Source organism: Gekko japonicus, unplaced genomic scaffold (assembly GCF_001447785.1).
Source record: "Gekko japonicus isolate JY-2015 unplaced genomic scaffold, Gekko_japonicus_V1.1 scaffold22, whole genome shotgun sequence".
In the NCBI taxonomy this organism is placed as follows: domain Eukaryota; kingdom Metazoa; phylum Chordata; class Lepidosauria; order Squamata; family Gekkonidae; genus Gekko; species Gekko japonicus.
The window spans coordinates 128,861-156,404 of NW_015175971.1; the positions used below are offsets into that span (position 1 = coordinate 128,861).

The window sequence follows — 27,544 nt, forward strand, 5'->3', positions numbered from 1 at the left end:
CACCCAGCATTTCAAGGTCTTTTGCATATGGAAGCTGATTGGACTTCACTCCATTCCACACCTCAAACTCCCCCCCCCCGGCAAGTCAGTTGGAATTTTCAGTTGCATAGACAGATAGATTGCCATACTCCCCACCCTACTGTATTCTGAGGTAAAATATGTCCTCACTCACAACACATCACTTCCCCTTCAAAAGAAACAAACCCAATAACACAATCATGCCACACCACAAAGACAAGAGATCACACCACAAGCAGAATACCACAAGGCAAAAAATGATAGGAAAAGGTGCCAGCAGTCACCCCATTACTGCCACAGAGAGCGCTTCAGAGGATGGTGTGCAGGTCCCAGGTTCATGTTTTAAAAGCAGCCTGGGGAATTATGGACCATTCACACACTTTCAACCTTAACATACCTCATAGAGTAGTTGTGTGGATCATATGAGGGAGAGGAGAATGATGTCAGCTGCTTTGGTTTCCACTGCAGGGAAAGACTGCCCTTTCTGAGGCTGGGGGGGGGGAGTAAAAACCTGAAGACAGACAGGCAGATAACGGTAGGCTGATGGTTGCCTGGAAAGGACATAGGGTTGCCATCTCCAGGTTGGAAACTTCCAGGATATTTTGGGGATGAAGCCTGCTGAGGGTGGGGTCAGAGGAGGAGGAGGAACAGGGGTACCTCAGACAGATACAATGCCATACTCCCCACCCTCCAAACCGGGACTTTCTGCTGGAGCAGGACACAGACCTGGCATGCGTGACCGAGACCTGGGTGCGAGATGGGGAGACAGTAGCACTCTCCCAGTTAGCTCTGCCTGGGTTCTCGGTCCTTCACTAATCTCAGACAATGGGGCGGAAGGGAGGAGTGGCTCTGTTCATTCGAGAGGCTTACTCCTTCAGGGCGCTCCCGGTGCCAAGGCTCACAGGCACTGAGTGTGCCGGCTTTGTGTGGAAAGCCAGGGAGAGTTTGGCTGTTTGGTTGGTGTACCGACCGCCTGACAGTCTGCTGTCCCTGGTGGAGGCCGTGTTGAGCTGGGCACTGGAGCACCCTAGACTGATAGTCCTGGGTGACTTCAATGTCCATGCCGATGATATGGCTTCCTCATGGGTGACGGACCTGATGTCGTCCATGGGGGCACTGGGACTCTCCCAATATGTAATGGCCCCCACTCACCATGCCGGTCACATGCTTGATTTGATCTTCGTGGCAGGGGTTACAGTGGACCGGATTACTGCTACAGCAGTTCCATGGTCGGACCACCATGCCCCAAGGGCCCGAGTGAATGTGTCACCCCTACCCTGTTTGGGCAGCGAGCGTATTTTAGCTCACCTGCGGAGCCAAATGGACCCAGTGCAGCTTCATATGGCTCTGCGGGACCCCATGCCCCCTGGCCACTCATTAGATGAGCTAGTTGAGGACTGGCAAAACCGACTCTCGACAGCTATCAACGAGATTGCCCCCAAACGACCTCTGCGCCCGCGCACTAGGCTGGCTCCTTGGTATACCCAGGAGCTGAGGCTGATGAAGCAAAGGCTTAGACGGCTGGAGAGACTGTGGCGGCGTGCTCGTGACGAAGCAACAAGAGCATCTTATAGGACGTTTATGAAATCCTATGAGGTGGCAGTCAAAGCTGCGAAGAGGGTGTTCTATGCAGCCTCGATTGCATCTGCCAGCTCACACCCAGCACAATTATTTGAAACAATTCGGTCTCTAACAGCTCTGCCACAATGCAGACAAAACACTAGGGAATTGGACATCGGCTGTGAGGCTTTTGCGAGCTACTTTGCAGATAAAGTCTTGGTGCTCTGCTGCGCCCTCCCCGCCACAGTTGAAACAGTGAGTGAACTCGAGACTCCATGCACGTCTTCTGGTCCCATTCTGGATTATTTCGGTCAACTCAGCCTAGAGGAAGTTGACAGATTGATTTCAACTGTACGCCCAACCACTTGCAGTCTTGATATGTGCCCCTCCTGGCCAATTAAAGCTGGCCGTGAGAGGTTGCGAGGTGCTCTCAGGGATATTATCAACAAGTCCCTCTCAGAGGGACTGTTCCCGGGGGCTCTCAAGGAAGCGATGGTCCGCCCCCTCCTTAAAAAGCCATCCCTGGATCCAGCGGAATTGGCCAACTATCGGCCGGTTTCCAACTTGCCTTATTTGGGCAAGTTAATTGAGAGGGCGGTGGCGAAACAGTTGCAGAGCTTTCTGGATGACGCTTCCATGCTAGATCCTTTCCAGTCCGGTTTTCGCCCGAGCCATGGGACGGAGACAGTACTGGTCGCTCTCACAGATGACCTCCAGAGACATCTGGATCGGGGTGGGACGGCAGTGCTGCTGTTGTTAGACCTGTCGGTGACGTTCAACACGGTCGACCATCAGCTGCTTGCCCACCACCTCACCGACATGGGAATTCAGGGGCTTGCCTTGCAATGGCTTGTTTCCTTTCTCCAAGGTCGGGGACAAAGAGTGGCCATTGGGGAGCAGCGGTCCCGAAGGCACCCACTAGTGTGCGGTGTGCCCCAAGGGGCTGTGCTCTCCCCGATGTTATTTAACATCTATATGCGCAGGCTGTTGATGGGTCTCCCCTGGTGGGAGCACATCCAGCCTGTGCTTAAGACTCTGCACTGGCTCCCAATAGCATTCCGGATTCGTTTCAAGGTGCTGGTATTGGCCTTTAAAGCCCTTTATGATCAGGGACCGGCCTACCTGAGGGACTGCCTTTCCCTGTATGTTCCCCAGAGAGCACTGCGATCAGGATCCCAAAACCGCCTGGACCTCCCTGGCCCAAAGGAAGTCAGGTTGATGGCAACCAGGACAAGGGCTTTTTCATTTGTAGCTCCATCCTATTGGAACGAGCTTCCTACCAAGATCAGGGCCCTGCGGGACTTGTCACAGTTTCGCAGGGCCGTGAAAACAGAACTTTTTAGGCAGGCGTTCTGCTAGGAGTGACGTCCTACCAGCAGCGCCCTGTGTGAACTCCGATCCAACACGACCTAGCGCGGTGGCACTGCTGAATGTGTCCCTAAACTGCACTTTATTTTTATCGCCATCGAATGAATGTTTTATATTGACTTGTCTATGTTTTTAAATGATGTATTTTATTCTATTACTGTAAAATGTATACGGCTTATCAGTTTTGGAAGCTGCCCTGAGCCCGCCTGGCAGGGAGGGCGGGGTAAAAGTGAAATACATAAATAAATAAAATTATCTCACTCATGCTATGTGTTGAGGTAACAGTGACTAAGAAGGCTGCTTTGGTTGTAAGTAACTGAAGGGAGCAAGTCTGGACATAAGTTCGGATAGAAGTAAAGAAAGATTCCATCATGGAATAAGGTGAGACATCACAAAAGAAATGCAGCTGGCTAAAGTACTCCAAATGGCGGCTGTGAGACTCTCCAAGAATAGGTTAATTCTTCAAGGCACATGGCATATGGCATAGCCAGAAACCGAATCACTTCTGTAGGCCCTCAAAGCAGCTGTCCTGCCAAACATAGGGGTAGAGGATCCTTTAATGGGCCTCAGCATTTTAATACTAATACTGACAATACGTTAGAAAAGATCAGGAAGAGTAGGTACGCTGCATAGTCTTTGGGGGACACCAATACACAGTCTCTCAGTTACAGACAAAGAAGGATTTCTCTTCATGTATTTATTTAAAATGTGTATATGCTGCTTTTCTGTTGTACACTCATAATCCCTATAAACATCAAAACCAAGGTTCAGCTAATCTTACTTTCCCCCCCTAAAGATTGTCAGATATGACATGCCCTATACATCTCTAGGCAACCCATTCCAAAGGACTTCAGCTGCTATTGAAAAAGCCCAAGTATGAGCAGACACTGTCTAGACCTCCCTCAGCACTAAGATTATAAACATCCTGTTTTGATTAGTGTAGAACTCTTGGGGCTCATACCTGGAGAGGCAGGTCAGAAAGTATGCAGGTCCCAGCCCATTGAAAATGTTAAAGGTTAAACAGAACTCTGAACTGAATTCAGAGAAGAACTGGCAGCCTGTGCAGGTGTTTCAAGATCTCAGTAATATGGCTGAATTTATTGGCTCCCATCAGCAACTGGGCAGTTGCATCCTGTATTAATTGAAGTTTCTGAGTTGTCTTAAAGGCAGCCCCATTACAGTAATCGAGTTTCAGAGTTACAATAGTACATATCCCATGGACAAATCAGTAGCATCCAAGGGAGGACATAATTTTTGAGCCAAATGTTACAGAAGGAAAGCATTGGTGCAGTCGTTATGAGTGGCGGACTGTAATCTGGAGAACTGGGTTTGATTCCCCACTCCTCCACATGAAGCCACCTGGGTGACCTTGGACCAGTCAGAGTTCTCTCAGACTCACCTACCTCACAGGGTGTCTGTTGTGGGGAGAGGAAGGGAAAGTGATTGTAACCTGCTCTGAGGCTACTTTGGGTAGTGAACAGTGGGGTACAAAACCAACTCCTCTTCTCCTTCTTCTTCCTCCTCTTCCTCCTACTAATAAGGCAATGCCAGGAATACTCCCATTTCTTTCAGTTTGTGAGGCTGGGTAAAGAAATTAAGATGCTTGCAAAGAAATGAAGATTTATCTTTCGGTCTAGATTTATCTTGTAACATCTTCATTTTTTATTCTTAGTCTTACATTCTTAGTAGGTGGCTCAAAAAGGCTGTGGAAATATATTTTCCTGGTTGCAGCTGGTACAGACAATGAGTTGCCAGGTACAGAGAGAACGTTTAGAACCAATCTTGGGCCTGCCAGAACAAAGGATTCTCATGCACTCCATTCCAAAACAGAAATGTCAGAGTATGTCAACACTCTCTCCTCAAAGCTCTCTTTCAAAAGCACAACTTTCAGTCTGGAGTCTTAAACACTTCTTGTCTTAGGAGTGAACTGCTTACAGAAAGAGCACCTTATGGTGTTATGTCCTTTGCTGAGAAGGCACAAGGCATGATTGTTATACTGTCCCATCTTACCTACAAAGTGGGAGCATTTTTGAAGGGCACCTTTTGTGCTATTAGGAAGAATATAAAGGTACCCAACTTCAAGATGAAGAAACAGAGAACTCTCTAAAGAGAGGGAATGTTTAACTATAACTTAATTAATTTTTGTTTTGTACTTTGAAGAAATGTCTTCCCTCTGACGTGGCAGAAAGAGACCTGATGGAAAGAGAAATGCCCCCTTCTCTTTCTGCTGAGAGGAAAGGGAAGATCTATGCTTTCAGGCGCTGCAGAAGTTTCTGTGGTAGGCCTATGCACAAGATCCATGTGTGACTGCACAGAGATCACAACTGAACTCAATGGACATTAGCTAACAAACAAACCATATGATGAGACATTCACAAGACTGGTTCATTTAAATCTCTACAGTACAGTGGAAAAAGTGGTCATCCGAATATGCAAGTTTCATACGCAACATGTTCTTCCATTTAAGTATTATTCCAATTCAATAAAGAAGCAAGTAGGCATATGAGATTCTTACTGTTAGCCTTTGTGAAAAGGTCTCATTTGGTGACAAGGTTGGATGTTATAGACAGGATCCATCTGGGATTTCACTCAGCTTCCTGACAATATAATCACTGTTTAACTCTGATTTTTAAAAATATCTACTTATTTCCCTGCCAGGGATATATTTTTTAAATAACTGCTTTCACTCAAGCCTGCAGTTGGACCATCTTTTCCATGAAGACAACTGGGGCAAAGGAAGGGATGGAACTTACTTGTAGTTGTCATCTTCTACAAATTTTTGAAGCTCTTCAATGTACCGAACAGATTTTAAGTATTTTTGCACATGGGGTAGTGTTATAAGGTGATCTGCATTAAAAAACAAAAACAAAACAGTACATATAAGTCTGGGAACAGTTAAGCAAAGCAGCTCTTAGCTTCTTCCACATATTCTGAACTTTCTCTTTGCACTGTCTGTGCTGAAATGTAACCTAAAGCTTTGCCATCAAGGACAGATAAATAATCAAGGAATCTACCAGTAATTTCACTGAGCACTGCACAGGCATGATGATCAGGATGAAATCATGCATCCATTGGAAATTACGGGAAGGTTCCAATGGAAATGTATATATGCCTATTTGCAATGCCATCAATTGATACAAGGATATTGTCAATTTTTTCACACATATTTACCAACTGTGGGAGGAGAAGGGCTGAAAAGCAGTTTATGAGGTGTATGTGAATTCAATACGGTTCTCATTAGGTATGAGACAAAAGATGCTGTGATGCACATATCTCCTGTGTGGGTTTACAAGGGAAAAGTAAGGGAACAGTCAGGAAGCGGAAAATCCAAGAATAGCTTGTAGGGATGGAGGTGGGATGCAGCAGCACATACTTGTAACACACAGCAAAAAATTCTGTTATAGTAACTTTAATATGGTTAGTTTTCAGTGGGAAAGGCAGGGAGCTAAAACACACATTGAAATGAGTACATGCAGAAAAGGGTAATGGGTTTCTAGAAATCAAAGCAGAACAAAGGAAAGCTACTGAACATCTGAAATGGACCTTGGCCATAAAAACTGATACCATGGGGGAGAAAACCCTCATATACAATGGATACAAGGATGCCTTCAAACTTAAGTTAGTCCAGCAAAACAAACACATAAAAAATTGTTTGCCTAATTTGGCATTAAAACTAAAATCTTACAAAAGTGGAGGATAAACTGTTTAGGAGTGCTGAGCTCCCTGGTTTACATTATCCCCTAAGGCCCCTCTTCATAGGAGGTAGACATCTGCTCTTAATTTACTATATTTAAAGTAGTATTGGTAAAAAGGAGAATTACCAACCATAGCTACAGGAGACTTGCAAATCAGCAATTATTCGGAGGATATTGTTCATTTGATTGGATCTTTGTTCATTCTCCATGATGCTGCCAGAAGCAGGATATGCTGAATCAATGTAGATTAAATCCAACAGATAAATCCCTGAAATTAAAGAGGGGAGAGGATTCAAGCATATGCTTTAAAGAGTTACAAACACATTAATGAACAATAAACAGAACAGTCAGGAATCACTAGTAACCCACTAACAATCACCTAATTGAAAAGCAAAACTAAGCTTCATTGGTTATAAAGGAAAACTTTGTAAGTGTTATATTTGCATTTATCAAATGTATTTATTTAATTACACCGCATGGGGACCCAAAATGCTTTCTTCTCATCCATTTTATCCTCACAACAACCCTGTATGATAGTTGAGGCTGAGAATGTGTGACTTTCTCAAAGTCACACACAAGTTCTATGTTAGAGTAGGGATTCAAACTTGGGTCTCCCAAATCTTAGTCCAACACTCTAACCACTACACCACAGTGGTCCCTGCATGGCACAAAGCACTCTCTTCTCTCATCCACTGAAAGATGGGCATACTCAGGATTCTGAGTAATAATCAAATTTTCTATCATTTATTCCACCAGAATATTTTCTTGTGTTTTCTTTTGACTGAAAGATTAGGATTTAATAAGATAAATTATTTATAGAATCAGATTTATAGAACAGCAGAAGATTAATTATTTATAGAAAATAAGAGGCTATGCAAACATAAAGCTGAGAACCTCTTGATCATGGTTAAGAGAGTAGTAGTGGGCTTTAGGCCCACATGCTATTTTCTCAGCATGAATTCGTGGCTTAATCATGGTTAAGCACTATATCTGTATGGATCCTAACCATTGTTAATGCTAATAACAGGGTTTGAAGCTGTTCTGCAAGTTCTGATAAGTCAACCCTGGTAAAATTTAAGCACATTACTGGTGCATATTTTATAGGGAAATGGCTGAGAAGCTAAATGCATTTTTTGCCTCTGTCATCACTGTGAAAGATGAGAAGTGCTTGTCCACTCCAGAACCGCTGATTTCAGGAGGGGTGTTGAAAGACCTGAGTCAGATTGAGGTGACAAGAGAGGAGGTCCTAAAACTGATAGACAACTTAAAAACTGATAAATCACCAGGCCCAGATGGCATACATCCGAGAGTTCTGAAAGAACTCAAATGTGAACTTGTGGATCTCCTGACAAAAATATGTAATCTCTCCTTAAAATCAGCCTCCATTCCTGAGGACTGGAAGGTAGCTAATGTCACTCCCATCTTTAAAAAGGGTTCCAGAGGAGATCCGGGAAATTACAGGCCAGTCAGTCTGACGTCGATACCGGGTAAATTGGTGGAAACCATTATTAAGGAAAGAATTAGTAGGCACATAGATGAACAAAACCTATTGAGGCAGACTCAACATGGGTTCTGTAAGGGAAGATCTTGTCTCACTAACCTATTAGTGTTCTTTGAGGGGGTGAACAAACATGTGGACAAGGGGGATCCAATAGATATTGTTTACCTTGACTTCCAGAAAGCTTTTGATAAAGTTCCTCATCAAAGGCTCCTAAGCAAGCTCAAAAATCATGGGATAAAAGGACAAGTCCTTTTATGGATCAAAAACTGGCTAATTAATAGAAAACAGAGAGTGAGTATAAATGGGCAGTTCTCCCAGTGGAGGGGGGTAAGCAGTGGGGTACCACAGGGATCAGTACTTGGTCCACTGCTTTTTAACTTGTTCATTAATGATTTGGAGTTGGGAGTAAGCAGTGAAGTGGCTAAATTTGCGGATGATACGAAGTTGTTCAGGGTGGTGAAAACCAGTGAGGATTGTGAGGCACTCCAAAGGGATCTGTCAAGGATGGGCGAGTGGGCGTCAACATGGCAAATGGGGTTCAATGTGGCCAAGTGCAAGGTGATGCACATTGGAGCCAAAAATCCTAACTATAAATACACGTTGATGGGGTCTGAACTGGCAGAGACTGATCAAGAGAGAGATCTTGGAGTTGTAGTAGATAACTCACTGAAAATGTCGAGACAGTGTGTGACTGCAATAAAGAAGGCCAATGCTATGCTGGGGATTATTAGGAAGGGTATTGAAAACAGATCAGCCAATATCATAATGCCCCTATATAAATCAATGGTGCGACCTCATTTGGAATACTGTGTGCAGTTCTGGTCACCACACCTTAAAAAGGATATTATAGCTTTGGAAAAAGTGCAGAAAAGGGCTACTCGAATGATAAAAGGGTTGGAACACTTTCCCTATGAGGAAAGGTTAAGGCGCTTAGGGCTCTTTAGCTTGGAGAAACGATGGCTGAGGGGTGACATGATTGAGGTTTATAAGATTATGCATGGGATAGAGCAGGTAGAGAAAGAGGTACTTTTCTCCCTTTCTCACAATACAAGAACTCGTGGGCACTCAATGAAATTGCTGAACGGTCGGCTTAGAACGGATAAAAGGAAGTACTTCTTCACCCAAAGAGTGATTAACACATGGAATTCACTGCCACAGGAAGTGGTGGCAGCTACAAGCATGGACGGCTTCAAAAGTGAATTACATAAGCATATGGAGCAGAGGTCCATCAGTGGCTATTAGCCACAAGGTATAGATAGGGGCTCTGGGGCAAGTGATGCTCTGTCATCTTGTTGCTTGGGGGGAGGGGTCAACAGTGGGAGGGCTTCTAATGTCCTGGCCCCACTGGTGGACCTCCTGATGGCACTGGTATTTCTAGCCACTGTGTGATACAGAGTGTTGGACTGGATGGGCCTTTGGCCTGATGCAACACTGCAACACTCTTATGTTCTTATATGCATTCTGGCTAATTATGGCAAAAGAAGAAGAGGATGAATTCGTGCTAGGTAGGGGAGTGAGCATGGAAGCCCAATCCATCTCCAGTCATTTAACCACATTGGCAAAGTATTAAAAATTAGTAGTGATGGTAGGTTTGCATGTTCACCCAATGGCCTGTCACCACCTGAAAACAAATCCTGCTTGGATTCTGCTTTCTCTAACAATCACAATATTCTTCACTCTGTCACCACAGTTTGATTCTTGGCACCATCTTTCAGAATCACAGTCGTTCTGAGCAATCTTATTCTTTGCAGATCTTTGCTTGATGCAAAATGCAGCAGTTAATGATCAAGCTGAGGTTGCATTTTTCTTCCTTCTGTGTTAGCAGAGACAGTTATTAAGTTCATGACTCTATAAGAGAAACCATGGTTTTATAGAGAATGTAATAGTCATATATGGATTCTTTACTTGAAAATGAAAAACAAGTATGTTATTATTTTTACTGCAAAGGTTATCTAAAGGCTAGAATCAATACAAATAGAAAGCTGGGGATTATGTATACCTGTGAGAGCTTGCAAAGAATAAATAAATAAAATATGATAGGACCGGGGAAAGAGACTTAGCTTTTACTTATGTTTATTCTTAGGGAGGCATGCCAGTAAACTGAATTTAAGAATAAAAACCAGAATTGTATGCTGTGTGATTATGTGCAAACATATTTGTTGATTTTTTCATCAGTACAATAATGTAACAGAACAACCGAGAGAAGAAACCAGAAGAGTAATAATAAAATGCTGACACGTCTATTTTTGCTTGCCCTAGTGTCTACATGCACACGTTTATACTTTGTAATTCTGCTTTTGCTAAGGATAAGGGTGTGTGGCTTCTGCTTTAAAAAGTTTCATATAGTTTATGCCATAATGTAATTCTAAAATGGTGATCATATATTGACCCAGAATAAGGGTAGAGCAAAAGCCACATTTACACATAAACTAAGCAAAATATATTTAGGGCCTCAGATTATAAAGAACCACAAAATACAACACACACACCCCATTTCAAAATGAGAATAATCCAGATTTTTTGTAATAATATGGGGTTTCTTAAACTCGACATGGATTAGGGCCTCAGACTGGCCCAGGCAGGAAACCCTCCCCCCACTGAACAAGGTGAAAAATAAATTTACTTAGGAGGATAAAACATCAAGGAAAGGGTCCAAGATCATGATCAGCAACATATAAACCTCAGTATAACTGTAATGATGTTTTACTAGAAGGCTCAAATGCTTGTTTAGGCAATACACGGAAGCAAAATAATCTGATGCACTGTAACTTCACTTTGTTACAGTTTTCATTGCAATAATTTAAGGGGCATGGATGTGAAGCCACATATGTTCACAGCCATGTCAAAGAGCCAGCTATCAAAAATAGGAATGTAAGCATATTCCACCCCAGGAAGCTGAAGCCTAGTGGAAGGAGAGTGTACTGCAATACACTGTCACACCTTCATTTCAGGACAAACTACGGTAAAAACATTCTTTTCCAAAAGTATTTTCAAAACAACTACCTATTATTGAGTTATAACTAATAATGTGGAGCTGAGCTCAGAAGATTATTTGTAATTTGTTCACATCTACATGTAGCATTGGTAGGGAGGTAGATAATTCATAATAATTTTACATGACAATCCTTCTTGCACACGTGGTAACAGTAATAACCCTTCTTACTACCTACAGAACACAGAGCGAGCCTCTCTGGTCAAAAGAAAAAAAATCTTTCCCTGCTCTAAATAAAAAAGCACATAAAAACAGCATGCATTTGTGGAAAGAATTTCTATAGGCCAAGCAATTAAAAAAAACCCTTACTTTCATTTGGGCAATATCTTTTCAGCACCCACCTAACTTGATTAGAAAAAAATTTTCCTCTTATATTTCTGACTCCCCCACTTACATCACATTAGCCAGCTGTGGGAGGAATCTACACAATTCACTCAAGACTCCAATGCTGATGGAAGCAAACTGCCTTGTTGTTTTTCACAATCTTGCAAAAAGGAGGGGAAAAGGAGGAGGTGGGTTTGACTGCTTCAATACAGGGAAAATGGCAAACATATACCTGATGTTTTAATGTCAGTCAATCAGTCAGTTAGCTTTTATTGGCATAAAACAATACCTTAAAATAGGATTACTATAAGAAAATATACATATAAAACCATATAAGACCATACATATAAAACCAAGCACTGGTGCAGCAACCTGCCTGCTGCAAAAGGAACCAGACCCCCCCCCCCGGTATGCCTACCAGACCTCCCCCCCAAAGGATCCGTACCCGTTAAGTTGTGACAATAATATTAAACAAGACCCGAAACGCAAGCTGTGATAACTGCTACGCAAGGGATGGTGGGAAGGAAAAACCCACAACAAACTGAGGCCATGGCCCAGTGGCAGCTGCCTTCAAGCAATATTTTCCCCAGGCCCATGTCTGTGGTACAAAGTTCATATGATATTCTCCTGAGTTACACAAGTATGCCTACTACAACTAACGGCTATTCTCTCAGCCCTATTTCCTGAGGTGCCTTAAGGCTGAGGAACTGAAGAGAAAAACTTGCACATGCAAAGCACGTCCTTTACCAGTAAACTATATTAACACACCCTCATGATGTTGTGGACATTTGATCACTGTTTGAGATGTTTGCAAGCAACAAAGGAGTGAACACAGTGTCAGTTATAAGAAAATTGTACTTGCGCTATGGATATGCATTGCTGCATACTTTAAAATAGCTCTCAAATATGGTAAATGCCAGAAGAAGCTAGGATCCACGCCACCATGCATGCTTCATATTTGCAAGAAGCATCTTATTTCCTTGGCATGTGGGGATCCTTACAGTATTTCTGATGCATACAACATCCAGGGGGATAATTAGTGCTTTGTAGAAGCCTTTGGTTGTGTTTTCAGCAAAAAACCTAGCTCTAGATAAGAGCATAAGAACATAAGAGAAGCCAATGTTGGATCAGGCCAATGGCCCATGTAGTCCAACATCTGTCACACAGTGGCCAAAAATACCAGGTGCCATCAGGAGGTCCAGCAGTGGGGCCAGGAGACTAGAAGCCCTCCCACTGTGCCCCCCCCCAAGCACCAAGAATACAGTGCATCACCTGCCCAGCCTGTGAGTTCCTATCTATACCTTGTGGCTAATAGCCACTGATGGACCTCTGCTCCATATGTTTATCCAGTTCCCTCTTGAAGCTGTCCATGCTTGTAGCCACTTCTGTGGCAGTTAATTCCATGTGTTAATCACTCTTTGGGTGAAGAAGTACTTCCTTTTATCTGTTCTAACCTGACCACTCAGCAATTTCATGGAGTGCGCACGAGTTCTTGTATTGTGAGAAAGGGAGAAAAGTACCAAGAAAAGATAATCATCAGAGGTCTAGTTCTTGGTGATACAGACTGCAGTTCTACATTTTGGGGTTACAGATCCCTATACTGTATGGAAAACCACTTCTGAAAAAGGTGAATTTCAAAATCAGTACTTAATGGAGTTCTTAATGAGGCTGTTCAAAAAAAAATAATAAACTCCATCGGCTTGCCTAGGTTTTGAATCTCGACCATACTAATTAGCCTCCATACCATCCTGGAGGATAAAGAGCTGCATGCATGAAACACTATTAATTTGGTGGAATGTTTAGAGGTTTTTTGTTAACAAAGGTTTGTAGGCATCATAGGTCCCGTTCACACGAGGGGATTTGGGCCAGTAGCGGGACAGTTCGGGGGTGGTGTTGGATCCCCAAGCATCGAGAATAAATCCACGTTTCAAGAAAGCAAAATTTATTTCAAAGCTTTGGAAAGATACTCAAACAAGGTCTTTGTTAGGAATGGTTACAAACAGCTCGGGTAAACATAATAAAGGGATTCAAACCAGGTACAGAACCAATGGGTCACTTTCCCGCTGGCGGGTACAAGGAAACGATTGCGCGGGCAATCCCTGGGAACACTACCATCTTCAGACATAACATTGCTGCAGTTCCCAGGCTCAAAAAGCAACAAGCTAGCAATCAAGCTCACCTCCCACTTCACGTCCTCCAGCTGCTTGGTTTAAGCGTTACAGCAGAATAAAACACAGGCCAGGAACAGAGGGGGGGGGGAAGGGACTGCACATACAGGCAGGTAATACAGAACACCATGGCAGCTTGCTGACAGGTGGATCAAACCAGCGCGATCACACCACAACATCTGGGAAGCGTGGTGCTTCCGTCCCCGAACTGGCCCATCCACCCGATGCTACGGATCAAATAGGAACCACCTACTGAGGTGGTTCATCTGCCTGCTGTGCTGCAAACCAGGAGTCTGATCGCCGGCGCAAGGATGTGTCAGCGCGTCTCCAGCTCCGAGCCGAATTGGGCATGCTCGGACATGCGCAGTTTGGCCGGCTCCCGGTCAGGGCCGTGTTTTCTCCCCGGCGTTTGATTGCGCCGGGGAGAAAAGGCGCCGCGGCCAGGGGATCCGTGGGATCCCGCCGCGGTGTCTCAACGTTGGCGCGGCTTTAAAAAGCCGCGCCTTAAGAGGCTTCCCCCCTGCCGTGTGGCAGGGGCCATAGTACAGGAAAATGCCCCAGAAAATCTGCAGAAATATATGACAGCATTTACAAACTTAAAAGTACACCAAGATCCATTAATAGACTGCCAGGCTTTAATCTAGGAGTTTAACTCCGTCTTGACTGCCCCACCAGGGAACAGATTAAATCAGCATCATAGAAATGTCAATCCTTGGTTTGACTCTGAATGTGCTCATGTAAAAAAAGAGTTCTCTGAGTAATAACTTGGGACAAAGAGTAGAAACACAAGTAGCCCTAGCGAACCAGAAAAAACTATACAAACACATTATTCAAAGGAAGAAGAAAGAGCATACTTTGAACTATGGGAGGAAATTATACAGGCTGTAAGACAAAATAATTCCGCCTTATTCTGGAAACTAACTAATGATACAAGATTTAAGAGGTCCTCACCCTTAGATATGTATATCTCGGCTGATAACTGGACGATCTTTTTTCAGAACCTCTATGATGACCATACTTAGTCCCCCTTTTCGGGAATTATAGAGAATCTCCCGTTATGGCCGCTGGTTAGCACGCAAGAAATAAAAGCTCATATATCAAGCCTAAAAAATAGAAAGGCCCCTGGATTAGATGGAATACCTCCTGAAGTGCTAAAAGAGAATGTAGACTGGTGGGCGCAGTTTCTTGCAACTTTTTTCACCTACATTGATCAAACTGGCCGAATTCCAAAACAGTGGGGGATTGCTATAGTTGTCCCTGTTTTTAAGAAGGGCAACAAAAATGATCCAGCAAACTACAGACCCATAAGCCTTTTAAATATCATTAGTAAAATATATATAAGGCACCTTCTAGATAAATTAGAATTATGGCTGGAACAGGAAGAAATTATCCCACTAGAACAAGCAGGTTTTAGAATAGGAAGGTCGACGTCAGAGCACTGTTTGTTGCTGCAATAGCTAATTGAAAAATATTCTGGAAAAGGCCCAACCTCTCTTTAAGCAGCCTTCATTGACTTGAAGGCAGCTTTTGATTCTATCTCCAGACAAAGATTATGGCAAAAACTTGAGTGCTCCAGCATAGACAAAAGACTGTTATATCTTGTCCGTGCCCTTCATGAGGAGTCATATCTAAGAGTGAGATGCAACTCGCAGGGCCTGCTTACTGACCCAATAAAAACCTTCAAGGGAGTCAGGCAGGGTTGCCTTTTGGCTCCCACATTAACTATTATATCAGTGATATGGTGCAACATATGACTGATATTAAATTCCACCCGCCGAAGCTCGCTTCCCATCACCTCCCAATACTGCTATATGCAGATGATGCGGCCCTGTTATCTAGGACACTGTTAGGACTCCATAGGGCACTAGACAATTTTGTAACATACTGTGAACATCTGGTGATAAATTTCGATAAAACACAAGTGATGACATTTGGCAGACAACCTAAGAATCGAACAAGTAAACAAATTCATTTATCTGGGGGTGGCTATTCAGGATTTTGGAGTAAATTCAGCACATTGCAACATGATGGTGGAGAGAGCCCAGAAAGCTGTGCATGCTATTTTGAGATTTTTTCGATCCAAGGGGGGTTTATATGTCCCAGCAGCATTGAAGCTGTTCCAATTCAAAATCTTAGCACAGCTCCTTTATGGCATTTATATGGGCATTTCTGCTGTCAACTTACATGAGCTCAAGAAGGTCCAGTCTAAATTTCCCCGTAATATTTTACAGGTACCCCCTGGTGTGCTAAATACCCTTCTACATCTTGAAATGGGTCAAATGAGAATAGAAGCTAGAATACCGTTAGATTCCATATATCAGTGGCTTAAGATCTATACAACTCCAAAAGGCCTTTTCCCACTAATAATTCAAGATTCTCATCACCCAAGGTGGATGTGAATGGTCAAGATCAATTTAGAAAGAATAGAACTCTCTCCTGAGAATCTTTTGGCGCAGAGCAGTGCCCAGGCGAAAAGTACCATCAAACAAAAGGGTGCGTGATATAGAGCGACAGCGAGATTTAATAAAAGCACCTTGTTTCCTGGCCCCCAGATACGTTATGAATATGGAAAAATATTTTACGTATTTCGATGTGCCATCTCATAGAAGAGCTTTTACTTGGGCTCGTTGTGCATTTATCCCTTCAAGGGTGCTAGATGCGAAATATAGGAAGATCCCATATGAAGATAGATGTTGCCCTTGTTCTATTGAAGAAGAGGAATCGATGGTTCATATGTTCTTTATATGCCCATTCCATCAAATTCATAGGGATAAGTTTATTTCCCCTTTTTTAGACAGACCATTGGTAGATGCAGATGAAATCTGCCTAGAGAGACTTTTAGTTAATGAAAAGCCAATTATCGCCAGACAAATAGCTAAAGTCTGCTTCTACTTAGTAAAATTTCACAACAAGAAGTATGGTTATGTATAGTTTTTATTTGTAGGACTTGTAATCATTTTACATATATTAGACATTTTAGCTATATCAAGGGTTTTTTGGAGGGGTTATTATAGTTCATAAATATTTTAAGGTTTTTATGACTAAACATATTTTCTGTCCTGGAATGAATCTCTTTGACTGTATAATATTGTATCCTTATGAAAAATGCTCTTGGACAGCAAATAAACATTAATTAATTAATTAACTCAGTACAGGAAAATGTCTGTCAACATTGCCTGAGAATCAAACTGACTCCCTGGCACTAAAAATAAAAGTATGGAAATTGGTGTTTGAGGTCAATAAATGTTTCATTATGGTTGATCATCTTCTGGTCTCAGGTTAGGGTTGCCAACTTCAGCTTGGAAAATTCCTGGAAATTTGGGAGTGGAGCCTGCGAGGGGAAGGACCTTAGCAGGGTATAATGCCACAGAGTTCTCCTTCCAAAGCTGCCATTTTTTCCAGGCGAACTGTAGTCTGGAGGTCAGTTGTAATTCTGGGAGATCTCCAGGTCCCACAAAGCAAATGGAGAGAAGAAGAAATAGTCCCAAGAAACAAAACAATAAGGCACCTTTAAAAATAAATTAAGAGGCAATCTCATTAAGAAGAAAGAGCATGACATGAAAGTATAGCATCCAGCAAAGCAGAAAGAAAGGAAGTTCAGGTTACTCGGTGGAAGTCCAGGCTCAGGTCTGACTCATTTTATTGGTTTTCCATGACTGTAGTCAGCTAATAATGTTCTGAAAATTGCCTTCAACAGAACATCAGCCAACAAATAGTACAAGTACTAAACGCTTGGTGGCCTCATCAAAGCACCACAAAACCCTGCCTTTTCCAAATTGTCCAGAAAATGTTCCATACAGTTTCCTCTCTTCCCCTACCCTTCTGCTTTGTATTTGCCATATAAACAAAACTTCAATGGTGGAAAGTTTTATACAAGAGGCTATGTTATATAATCTAAAATTGAGATGTGTATTTCTGGTTCTCAAGTTTTGCCACAAGTTCTAACCAATTACCCATTAAACTCTGCTTTGAGTTTTGGAGTTTGGTATTCTTTATCAAATCCTTACATATTTTGACATTTGTTCTGTAAAACAATATTTTATTGTCATTTTCTGTCATTTATAGGGCCCCTAAATTCTTCATGTTATCGTTTCCATGTATTATGCAGATATCATGTAACTCATTGTAACAGAACTTACTTTTACTGCATAACTTTAAAATTATTATAGTTTCCAACTAATTCAAGGTTAAATACCCACTTGTATTTCAAAGTTAAAATGCTCCTTATGGAACATAATATACTGACAACTGTGCATCTGAACTAGAGGGCTGCTGTGCATGCAGGGTCAGCTGCTGTCAAAGGAGACTTTCAGAAAGCTTAAAACTAATATTGATGAAGTGTCATTACAGCTGCTAATTAGCCCTGGTCATTAGTATTCTTCCTGTGAAAAATATTTAGTAATATGCTAAAAGCTTAAAGCAGATTCACAGCACTGTGTTATTTAGATGATGGCTGCATCTAATTTTGAGATATCTGAACCAGCTGTTGGGCCCGTCTTTGGAATTCCCCTTTCCACATACCAGAACGTCCTGAACGGTCTTGCTGATGGGTATAAAACGTTTTTCAGGAGGCATTTAGGTCTTGTTCATGTGAGTATGATATTCTGTGATGGTTGCACTCTTATTTCTAAGAGATAAGAACATAAGAACATAAGAGATGCCAATGTTGGATCAGGCCAAAGGCCCATCCAGTCCAACACTCTGTATCCCACAGTGGCCAGAAATACCAGTGCCATCAGGAGGTCCACCAGTGGGGCCAGGACATTAGAAGCCCTCCCACTGTTGACCCCCCCCAAGCACCAAGATGACAGAGCATCACTTGCCCCAGAGTCCCTATCTATACCTTGTGGCTAATAGCCACTGATGGACCTCTGCTCCATATGCTTATCTAATTCCCTCTTGAAGCCGTCCATGCTTGTAGCTGCCACCACTTCCTGTGGCAGTGAATTCCAAGTGTTAATCACTCTTTGGGTGAAGAAGTACTTCCTTTTATCCGTTCTAACCCGACCGCTCAGCAATTTCATGGAGTGCCCACGGGTTCTTGTATTGTGAGAAAGGGAGAAAAGTACCTCTTTCTTTACCTGCTCTTTCCCATGCATAATCTTATAAACCTCGATCATGTCACCCCTCAGTCGTCTTTTCTCCAAGCTAAAGAGCCCTAAGCGCTTTAACCTTTCCTCATAGGGAAAGTGTTCCAACCCTTTTATCATTCGAGTTGCTCTTTTCTGCACTTTTTCCAAAGCTATAATATCCTTTTTAAGGTGTGGTGACCAGAATTGCACACAGTATTCCAGATGAGGTCGCACCATTGATTTATATAGCGGCATTATGATATTGGCTGATCTGTTTACAATACCCTTCCTAATAATCCCCAGCATAGCATTGGCCTTCTTTATTGCAGTCACACACTGTCTCGACATTTTCAGTGAGTTATCTACTACAACTCCAAGATCTCTCTCTTGATCTGTCTCTGCCAGTTCAGACCCCATCAATGTGTATTTATATTTAGGATTTTTGGCTCCAATGTGCATCACCTTGCACTTGGCCACATTGAACCCCATTTGCCATGTTGACGCCCACTTGCCCATCTTTGACAGATCCCTTTGGAGTGCCTCACAATCCTCACTGGTTTTCACCACCCTGAACAACTTCGTATCATCCGCAAATTTAGCCACTTCACTGCTTACTCCCAACTCCAAATCATTAATGAACAAGTTAAAAAGCAGTGGACCAAGTACTGATCCCTGTGGTACCCCACTGCTTACCCCCCTCCACTGGGAGAACTGCCCATTTATACTCACTCTCTGTTTTCTATTAATTAGCCAGTTTTTGATCCATAAAAGGACTTGTCCTTTTATCCCATGATTTTTGAGCTTGCTTAGGAGCCTTTGATGAGGAACTTTATCAAAAGCTTTCTGGAAGTCAAGGTAAACAATATCTATTGGATCCCCCTTGTCCACATGTTTGTTCACCCCCTCAAAGAACATTAACAGGTTAGTGAGACAAGATCTTCCCTTACAGAACCCATGTTGAGTCTGCCTCAATAGGTTTTGTTCATCTATGTGCCTACTAATTCTTCTATTCAATTTTCGCCCGATAATAACCCAAAAGAATAAGAATACCTGCTCAATCTTGGAACTAAAATGGCTACACAAGTTACACAAGATACACTTTTTGTATCCAATGAGAGAGGACTTCTGCATTCTCAACTACAGAAATTCCAGCTAGCTGCTTAAATAAAGAACTGAAGGAGTGTGGATATTTAGATGCACTGGTGTCAACCTGGTTTGCATCAGGTCATCATTCCATGCACAGGGTATATGGGATTACCAGGAGAATGTTCTTGGACTAGTATGCTAGGTCTGGAGTCTCATGTGAAACAACAGGTGGTTGCAGGAAGTAGCTTTTTGGAGTGTAAACTCCTCAGCAATTAACTCAAATATCTGTAGGTTCTTATGGGGTGTATCCCTTATTAATGTATGTTAGAGTTAGGAGCAGTGTGTGCCAAACCTAACCTATGTATTTTTCAGTTGGACAAACTAGTAGTTCTCAAGCTAGGTTTGTCATTTGTACCTACAACCAATTTTACATATGGATCTGAAGATTGTTCTTCCCTCTTTTCCCCCCTATGCTAATTCACCTGCAAAACTGGCACAAGCTGGATGTTAAAAGGATTTCATGTGGACAGAACAACTAACAGTAAGAGGTCTGAAGCTTTGTTCAAGGCCTTTTGGGATAGCTTTCTAGATGGTTGAAGGATGCATACTTTCTAGATGGTTGAAGGAAGCTACAGAAATGCCTTAGGGTCCAAGCCTGAACAGAGCAGCCACTTTTGTAGTACTAATCTGTGGACGTGATATGCAGCACAGTCACATGGATGACTTCCACACAGGAACAGACTTGTGTGGTTTTCCCATTGCTGGTGTGGCATACAGCACAGCAGCAATGGGACTTCCTACACGGCAGGTTTCTGTACAGTTTCCCTGCCCTGAGTCCCCCAGCAGTGACCAACCTTCCCTCTCTTGGGGCTTTTTGAAGTTTTTTCAAAAAACTGTCAACTTCCTATCATTGTATCCAGTGTGTAACAGGTTCTGTCAGTTCCCTGCTTTTTTCTTTTTGAAAAGTAAGTCTCTAGACCAGCGGTTCTCAACCTGTGGGTCGCGAACCCTTTGGGGGGGTCGAATGACCCTTTCACAGGGGTCGCCTAAAACCATCGGAAAACACAATTTTTCAATGGTCTTATGATAGCAATGAAAATAATTTTATGGTTGGGGGTCACCACAACATGAGGAACTGTATTAAAGGGTCGCGGCATTAGGAAGGTTGAGAACCACTGCTCTAAACCCTTCCCTTGAGGAAATATGCATTTTTCCTTATATCTCCACAATGGAAGGGACTACAGACTTCTCTTCTTACCTGATTAGGAAAAAAACATGTAGAGAGGAACTGGTTGCCATGGGGGTCAGGGGAAATGACTGCCATGCGGGTGGTAAAGGATGAACTTTCCCACCTGCATGGCAACCATCTTATCTTTACCACAGTCTTTACTACAGTCTTTCTCAAAACAAGTTTGTAAAAAATTGGATAAAAGCTGGGGGAACGATGCACCATGATGCTGTGGGGAAGCGGGGGGGGGGGGGGAATGCTTCCCAACAGCACTGAACCTGGGGCAGATAATCTTTGTGGAAATAGTCATGGATACCAGCACAGTCATTTGCTAAGCATTATAAAATTGAGAAATTTTGTTCTGTAGAAGCAGCATGTGAAAGAACAGTCCTGCAAAATGATCCAGATACCCTAAGGACTATCTATCTGCTTGAATACTCACCAATAGGAACACTGTTCTCTCACATTCCAAGGGATATGGAATGCCCACCTACCTAGTTTGGAGAAAACTTGAATTCTTATTGTTAATACCTCTCATTGAAAGAGGAAGGAGGACATTCACCCAATCACTGCTAAATTTCAAGCGGCAGTGACCCATTCTTCTGGATGATAGGCTACATGAGGGGAAGTTAGGTAGGGGCTCTGAGATTAGTTCCCTTTTTCATTTTGTTTAGTCTTGGTCCTGTTTAGGTTGCAGGGTTGACAGGTCTGGGTTGGGAAATACCTGGAGACTTTGGGGGTGGATCTGGGAGAGGGCGGGGTTTGGGGAGGGGAGCGGCCTCTGCATAGTACAAAGCCATAGAGTCCACCCTTCAAAGCAGCCATTTTCTCCAGGGGAGCTGATCTCTGTCAGCTGGAGATCAGTTGTAAAAGCGGGAGACCTCCAGGCCCCACCTGGAGGCTGACAGCCCTATTAGGTTGGAAATTTAATACTGAGTTTAGTTACAGGAAAATGTGTGTTCCTGCCCTCCTGCCTCTTTAGAGAACATGAAAATTCAGTCAGAATTCCTATTTATTTTTTTAAAAAAATCATTATTGTGTTGGATTTTATTGATTTTACTGTATGATGCAGTTTGTTGTGAGCTGCCTCGTCAATCAAGCAAATTATAAATGTTAATATAAGTAAATAAACCAAATTGGTTGCTTAAAATTCTGTCATGTGTAAACCGTCATAGATAGGGACTTTTGTCATAGCAAGTAATTATTGTCAGGACGGCATGTGTTAAGTTTTTGATGCCTACTGTTGCTAGAATTGGTCTTGTAGATGCACAGTATTATCAGCTTATACAACTTACACAATGGTGGCCAATGTCTCTTTTGGCAAGCATGGCCACAAGTCTATTCCAAAATAGGAGACAATGCAACTTTAGAGCTTACTGTAGTTATGTATCCACCTTGATTCTCTCTCTTCTTCACTAAGCCAGAATGTAGACAGTATAGGCTTCACTATGATGCAACCAAAGCAGCAAGTCTTCCTGCTCCATCTAAGAACATTATAAACCCCACTGCCCATAAGCTAAAGAATGAACATGTGCTTGACATCATTTATCCCATATCCAATTACTCCCAAATTCTATTTATTTTTCTTTTTTGTTGTTATATCCAGTGGGCTTATGACTGGTATCACTTATTCATTATATTTTATCCTACTTTTCAGCCAAAATGTTCCTAAAGTATGGGAATTAAAAATATATAATAACTTAATGTTCTTGGGGAGGGAATTCTCACTGGCACTTCCTGCTCCAAAAGGGCAGTCTGAAGTTAGAGAAAGACAGGGTCTCAAATGGATCTCGATGTTGCTGATTCCATCACAGGCCAGTAATAAACATAAAACCAAAGACACAGAGCTCAAGAAGAGTAAAGACTGAAGAATCTCAATAAAAAGGTCATAAGAGGAAGTTCAAAGAAAACTAAACATTTAAGAAGCAATTGTTTGGACTGAAATATGATGCTGCAGTACACTGGTCTCCCTGTTTTTGTGATATACTCAGACCACTGATCTACCAAAGCCCGTTATTGTCTCCTCTGAGCTATGACCCCACCCTTCTTCTGACTGTACCTTTTTGCCTAGTAGAGTGGTATTGCTAACATCTCCAAATGACACTATAGAAGTATATGTACTCCAAAGCCAATATACAACCGCCTGTTTACCTACTCAGAACTGACTCAAATATCACAAATATATTAGATTCACTAATGGATTAGAACTCTTACCTCACCATCTTGATTGTGAATTGTATTTGGTTGAGGAGTGTGAAAGAATTAAGTGACTTGACTATATTCACTAATAGATCCTTATTCTTTATATCCCACCTTGAACCACAAGAAAAGGCAATATATAAATGTTTAATTAATTAATTAATTAATTAAATATTCTGAGTGCTACGGTTTGGGTGCTAGACAAAATCCATAAGGAACACATGCAGAACCAATGGCACAAGAAAAAACATTCAATGGTGGAGAAAATTCGGAAATTATGGTAATTGCGATGAGTGTTCAAATGTGTGAAAGCCGGCTGTAAGTGTCCAACTGAGCTCTATAAAGTGTATCTGAAACACATATCACTTAGGAGTCTGCAACTGGCAGCCTCTGGGTCAAATCTGACTCTTTGAGAGGTCTTGTCTGCGCTAACTGTTGCAATCATAAAGATGAAAGAGGAGGAAGTGACACTTGTGGCAAAAGGTCTTGCCGGCAAGCCACATTGGAAACTTGAAGGTTGGGCCTTTGTCTAACACCTTCCATACACACTGGTAAAATTAGTTGTTGATATAAACAACTGAAGGGAAATATTATTTTTTCTGAATCCTTTATGTGCTAAATGGAGCTTTTCTCCTGACTTCACCCATGGCATAACACAAGGAAAGTAAATTCCATTGTTCGGAAAATAACTTGTAGCATATTGAACTTTACATTTATTTTTTTTTTTGAGAGAGAATGCATTTATGATTAAAAATGGGTTTTCCATGTTTTCGTCTTCTGCCTTGGAAAGAACACTCTAAGATTTCAGAAATGAAGACAGTTGGCTCTTAAACTGGATTTGTGTGGTTTTATCACATAGAACTTTCTCGATAGATTCCAATAACTAAAATAACAGGAGCAGCAGTTCAAAGGTAAATTTCATTTCCTTATAGGAGACAGAAGCCATCATTAAATGTTCCATAAGTCACATATAGAGCAAGAAAATCTACATTTAGACAAAACTGGTAAGGTTTGCAAGGATCACTGATAATAAACACATAGAAGACTACATGAAAAATAAAAGCATGGAGATTTTTTTTAAAGTCTGCTCAACTAAATATAACCCAATATCTTTAATTTCAGGTTTTTAGAAAAATGTAACAATTCCATCGGGGAAAATGATCCCCCCCCCCCATGAAATGTTGTCATGAGTTTGTTAGCATCCAACAAAATCTTTGGACTTGCCATCTGTAGCCATGAATTAGGTTATGGAAGTAAGAAATGGAGCTCAAGAAAAGCTTGGCAGCTCACCAGAGATGCTAAATATTCGAACAAAAATGATATAAAATGCTGAATTTTCGTTGCCTAAATATTCCTTGGAAGTATGTCCTGTTCATTTATAGAGTTACGGCTGCGGTCACACGGAGCATTAGGCACGTTAGAGGGACGGAAGATAGGCGGGGTTTCCGGGCACATCTGGGAAGCATCGGGCTCCCGTGGCGCAACCGAGGCTTCCCGCTGAAGACGCGCAGTAAAAAACTAGTACCTTGGAGGTACTAGTTTCCTGAAACCGCGGGGCAAGGGCGGGCGTCTGATCGCGTTTCTGGAGGTAGTTCCGGCGCCCGCCCATGTCCCCTCGGAAAAAGTTTTTTTTCAAAGTCTCCACGGATGCGCACACGCACCCAAGGGAGCATGCACACATTTGAGTTTAAATAAAAAAACAAACAACCCGTTTGCCCGCGCCCTGCTTCTTTGCCGCGCCGCAGGGCAGTGGAGTGATCGGCACCTCCCCCCTACCACGGGACCTCCACTGGTAGGTCTGATCAAGCAACCGTGCGGTTTTTAGCCCCGGGGCTAACAGCCACGCCCCCCCCCCGTTTTCCTGCCCGTGTGACCGGGACCTACATTGATTAAAACGGGTTTCCCAGAAGTAATCCATACCTGCAGCACTAGGGTGAATCCACACAAAGATGTACATGGGATTTATCCTGTCTTTCTACATAAAGTATTCAAAAAGTTTGTTTCTCTTATTTATGTTCTATGTGTCTCTAAAAAAAACAACCCATGTGGATAACTACTTTTCCTACCATGGTTTATGATAGTTCTTTTTCTAGGAAAGTCCTCTTAAGTGGTTCTTTTTTTTCTGGCTCCTTTTCCATGATTGCATATTTGTGTAAAATATGTTCATTCTCCTCCCACAAATCTGGAATTGCTTGTCTCCTTCCACTATGCAGAATAATAGAAGTAACAGCTGTTTTGTAAGCTAAATGGGCATCTTCTCTGAGTACTAACACTTGCATTCTTTTCACTCTTTATCCCAGCAGCACCTACATTATAGGATTAAAACAGCACAAACCTGGAAAGGCTGGGAGCACATATATGGTTCAAGGAAATATGTTTAAACACAAAACCTGTAGATAAGCTCTCAAACCCACTTGCCTCATATATATCACTACAAAGAGATTGTTTAAAAATCCTTATTCTACTAGTCTGCTGGCCCAACGTGCACTGCAGAAGAGAGGAGGGTCAAAAACCTAGTTGCATCTGTTTACTTTTTGATTCAAAAAATATTTAGGGCAGTCATTGCACTCTGCTGAGAAAGTGCTTTCTAAAGGCCATTTAGAATTTGTTTTCATTTTCTTCTCCTCTCTACAGTATTGTGGAATGCTGGAACAGTGACAGAATGAATTCTAGTCTTCTTTGGAAGGTTTGTATTATTTTAAGTAAGTCCTGCCCTAACTGTCGCTTTTACTACTGAAATAAGCATTAATTTTCTTATACCAATTCAATATTTCAGAGACTGACTTGTAAATATTACCCTTGTTGTCCCCCCCCCAGTTGAACCAAAACAATTAGAAACCAGCTTGTCATTCTTTTGATCTGTTAAAAATATTTTCACTATTTTGCACGCTAATTTAACAAGTCATCTATATATACAACCAGGGGTCTTTTGGGGCCGGAGCGCACTGGAGTGCCACTCCGGGAGCCCAAGCATCGGAGGCAGTGGCAGCAAGCCCCGCCCCCAGCTCCCCGCACTGCGGCCCCCTGCTGCCTCCCCAGGCCAGCGCCAGAGCGCTGCAGCCCGTGGGAGGGCAGAAGAGCCCCCCCGCCGCCTCCCCAGGCCAGTGCTGGAGCGCCATGGCTCTGGGAGGCCAGAAGAGCCCCCCCACCTCCCCGGGCCAGTGATGGAGTGCTGCGGCCCGTGGGAGGGAAGAAGAGGCCCCCTGCCACCTCCCAGGGCCAGCGCCTGAGTGCTGCAGCCCGTGGGAAGCCAGAAAAGCCCCACCACCACCTCCCAAGGCCAGCGCCGGAGCGCTGCGGTCCTGGGGGGCCAGAAGAGCCCCCGCCTCCTAGGGCCAGCGCCGGAGCACTGTGGCCCATGGGGGGCCAGAAGAGGCCCCCCTGCCACCTCCCAGGGTAAGTGAGGGATCTGCAGGGGGTGGCGGAGGCTTGATTGGGGGGGGGGGGTGAGAGAGCCTCACCCCATCTCTGTTCCCTCTTTCTTTCCCTCCTTTCCTTCCCCTTTCCTTTTCTTTCCCTCCTTTTCTTTCTCTTTACCTTCTCTTCCTTCCTTACTCTCTTTTCCTTCTTCTTTCCTTCTCTCTCTTTACCTCGCTCTTTCTTTCTTTCCCTCCTTTCCTTCCCCTTTCCTTTTCTTTCCCTCCTTTTCTTTCTCTTTACCTTCTCTTCCTTCCTTACTCTCTTTTCCTTCTTCTTTCCTTCTCTTTCACTCTTTCATTCCTTCTCTCTACACACTCTCTCTCTCTTTCCTTCCCTCTTTCCTCCTTCTGTGGCCCAACTCTAGTGAGAAAGGGTTTAACCCCTTCTCTCTCAGTTGATATTTGAAACCATGTAGTTTTAGGGCACTTTCTGTAAGGCTGTAGTATGTTGTTTGTTCTGAAGTGCAGTTATATCAAGGTGGGCAGCCGTGTTGGTCTGAAGCAATAGAACAAAGTTAGAGTCCAACAAGAGGGGGACCCGCGATATTCGCGGGGGGGGGAGAAGAGCTCCGAGGCGGAGAGGCCTGTCCTCCCCCCCCTTTGCCGAGCTCGGCGGCGGTGGCAGCGGCCGGCGAGGCCTGTCCTCCCCCCCGCCCGCCGGCTCCGAAGAGGCGGAGGCGGCAACGAAGCCGGTCCTCCCCGCCCGCCCTGCCTGCCCGCCGGAGAGGAGGAGGAGGAGGCGGCGGCGAGGCCAGTCTTTCCCCGCCCGCCAGCCAGCCCGGCCTGCCTGCCGGCTCCCAAAAGGCGGCAGCAGCGGCGGCGGCGAGGCCAGTCCTTCCCCTCCCTGCCTGCCTCCCTCCCTGCCTGCCTGCCGCCGCCGCCATGCAAGCCCGGTAGGTCGCAGCGCGGCTCCT

At 43.3% G+C, this 27,544-nt stretch overlaps 1 protein-coding gene across 2 annotated transcripts in view; it reads right to left on the minus strand.

Annotated features, from left to right (window-relative positions):
- RALGPS1 (Ral GEF with PH domain and SH3 binding motif 1) overlaps nucleotides 1-27,544 on the minus strand; it is a 347,217-nt gene that overhangs the window by 100,112 nt on the left and 219,561 nt on the right. For both annotated transcript variants that reach the window (XM_015426073.1, XM_015426072.1), the window contains exons 9-10: nucleotides 6,772-6,909; nucleotides 5,700-5,793 (exon numbers count right to left, since the gene is read on the minus strand). In XM_015426073.1, the coding sequence (XP_015281559.1) occupies nucleotides 5,700-5,793; nucleotides 6,772-6,909 (232 nt within the window). The remainder of the gene's footprint in view (nucleotides 1-5,699; nucleotides 5,794-6,771; nucleotides 6,910-27,544) is intronic.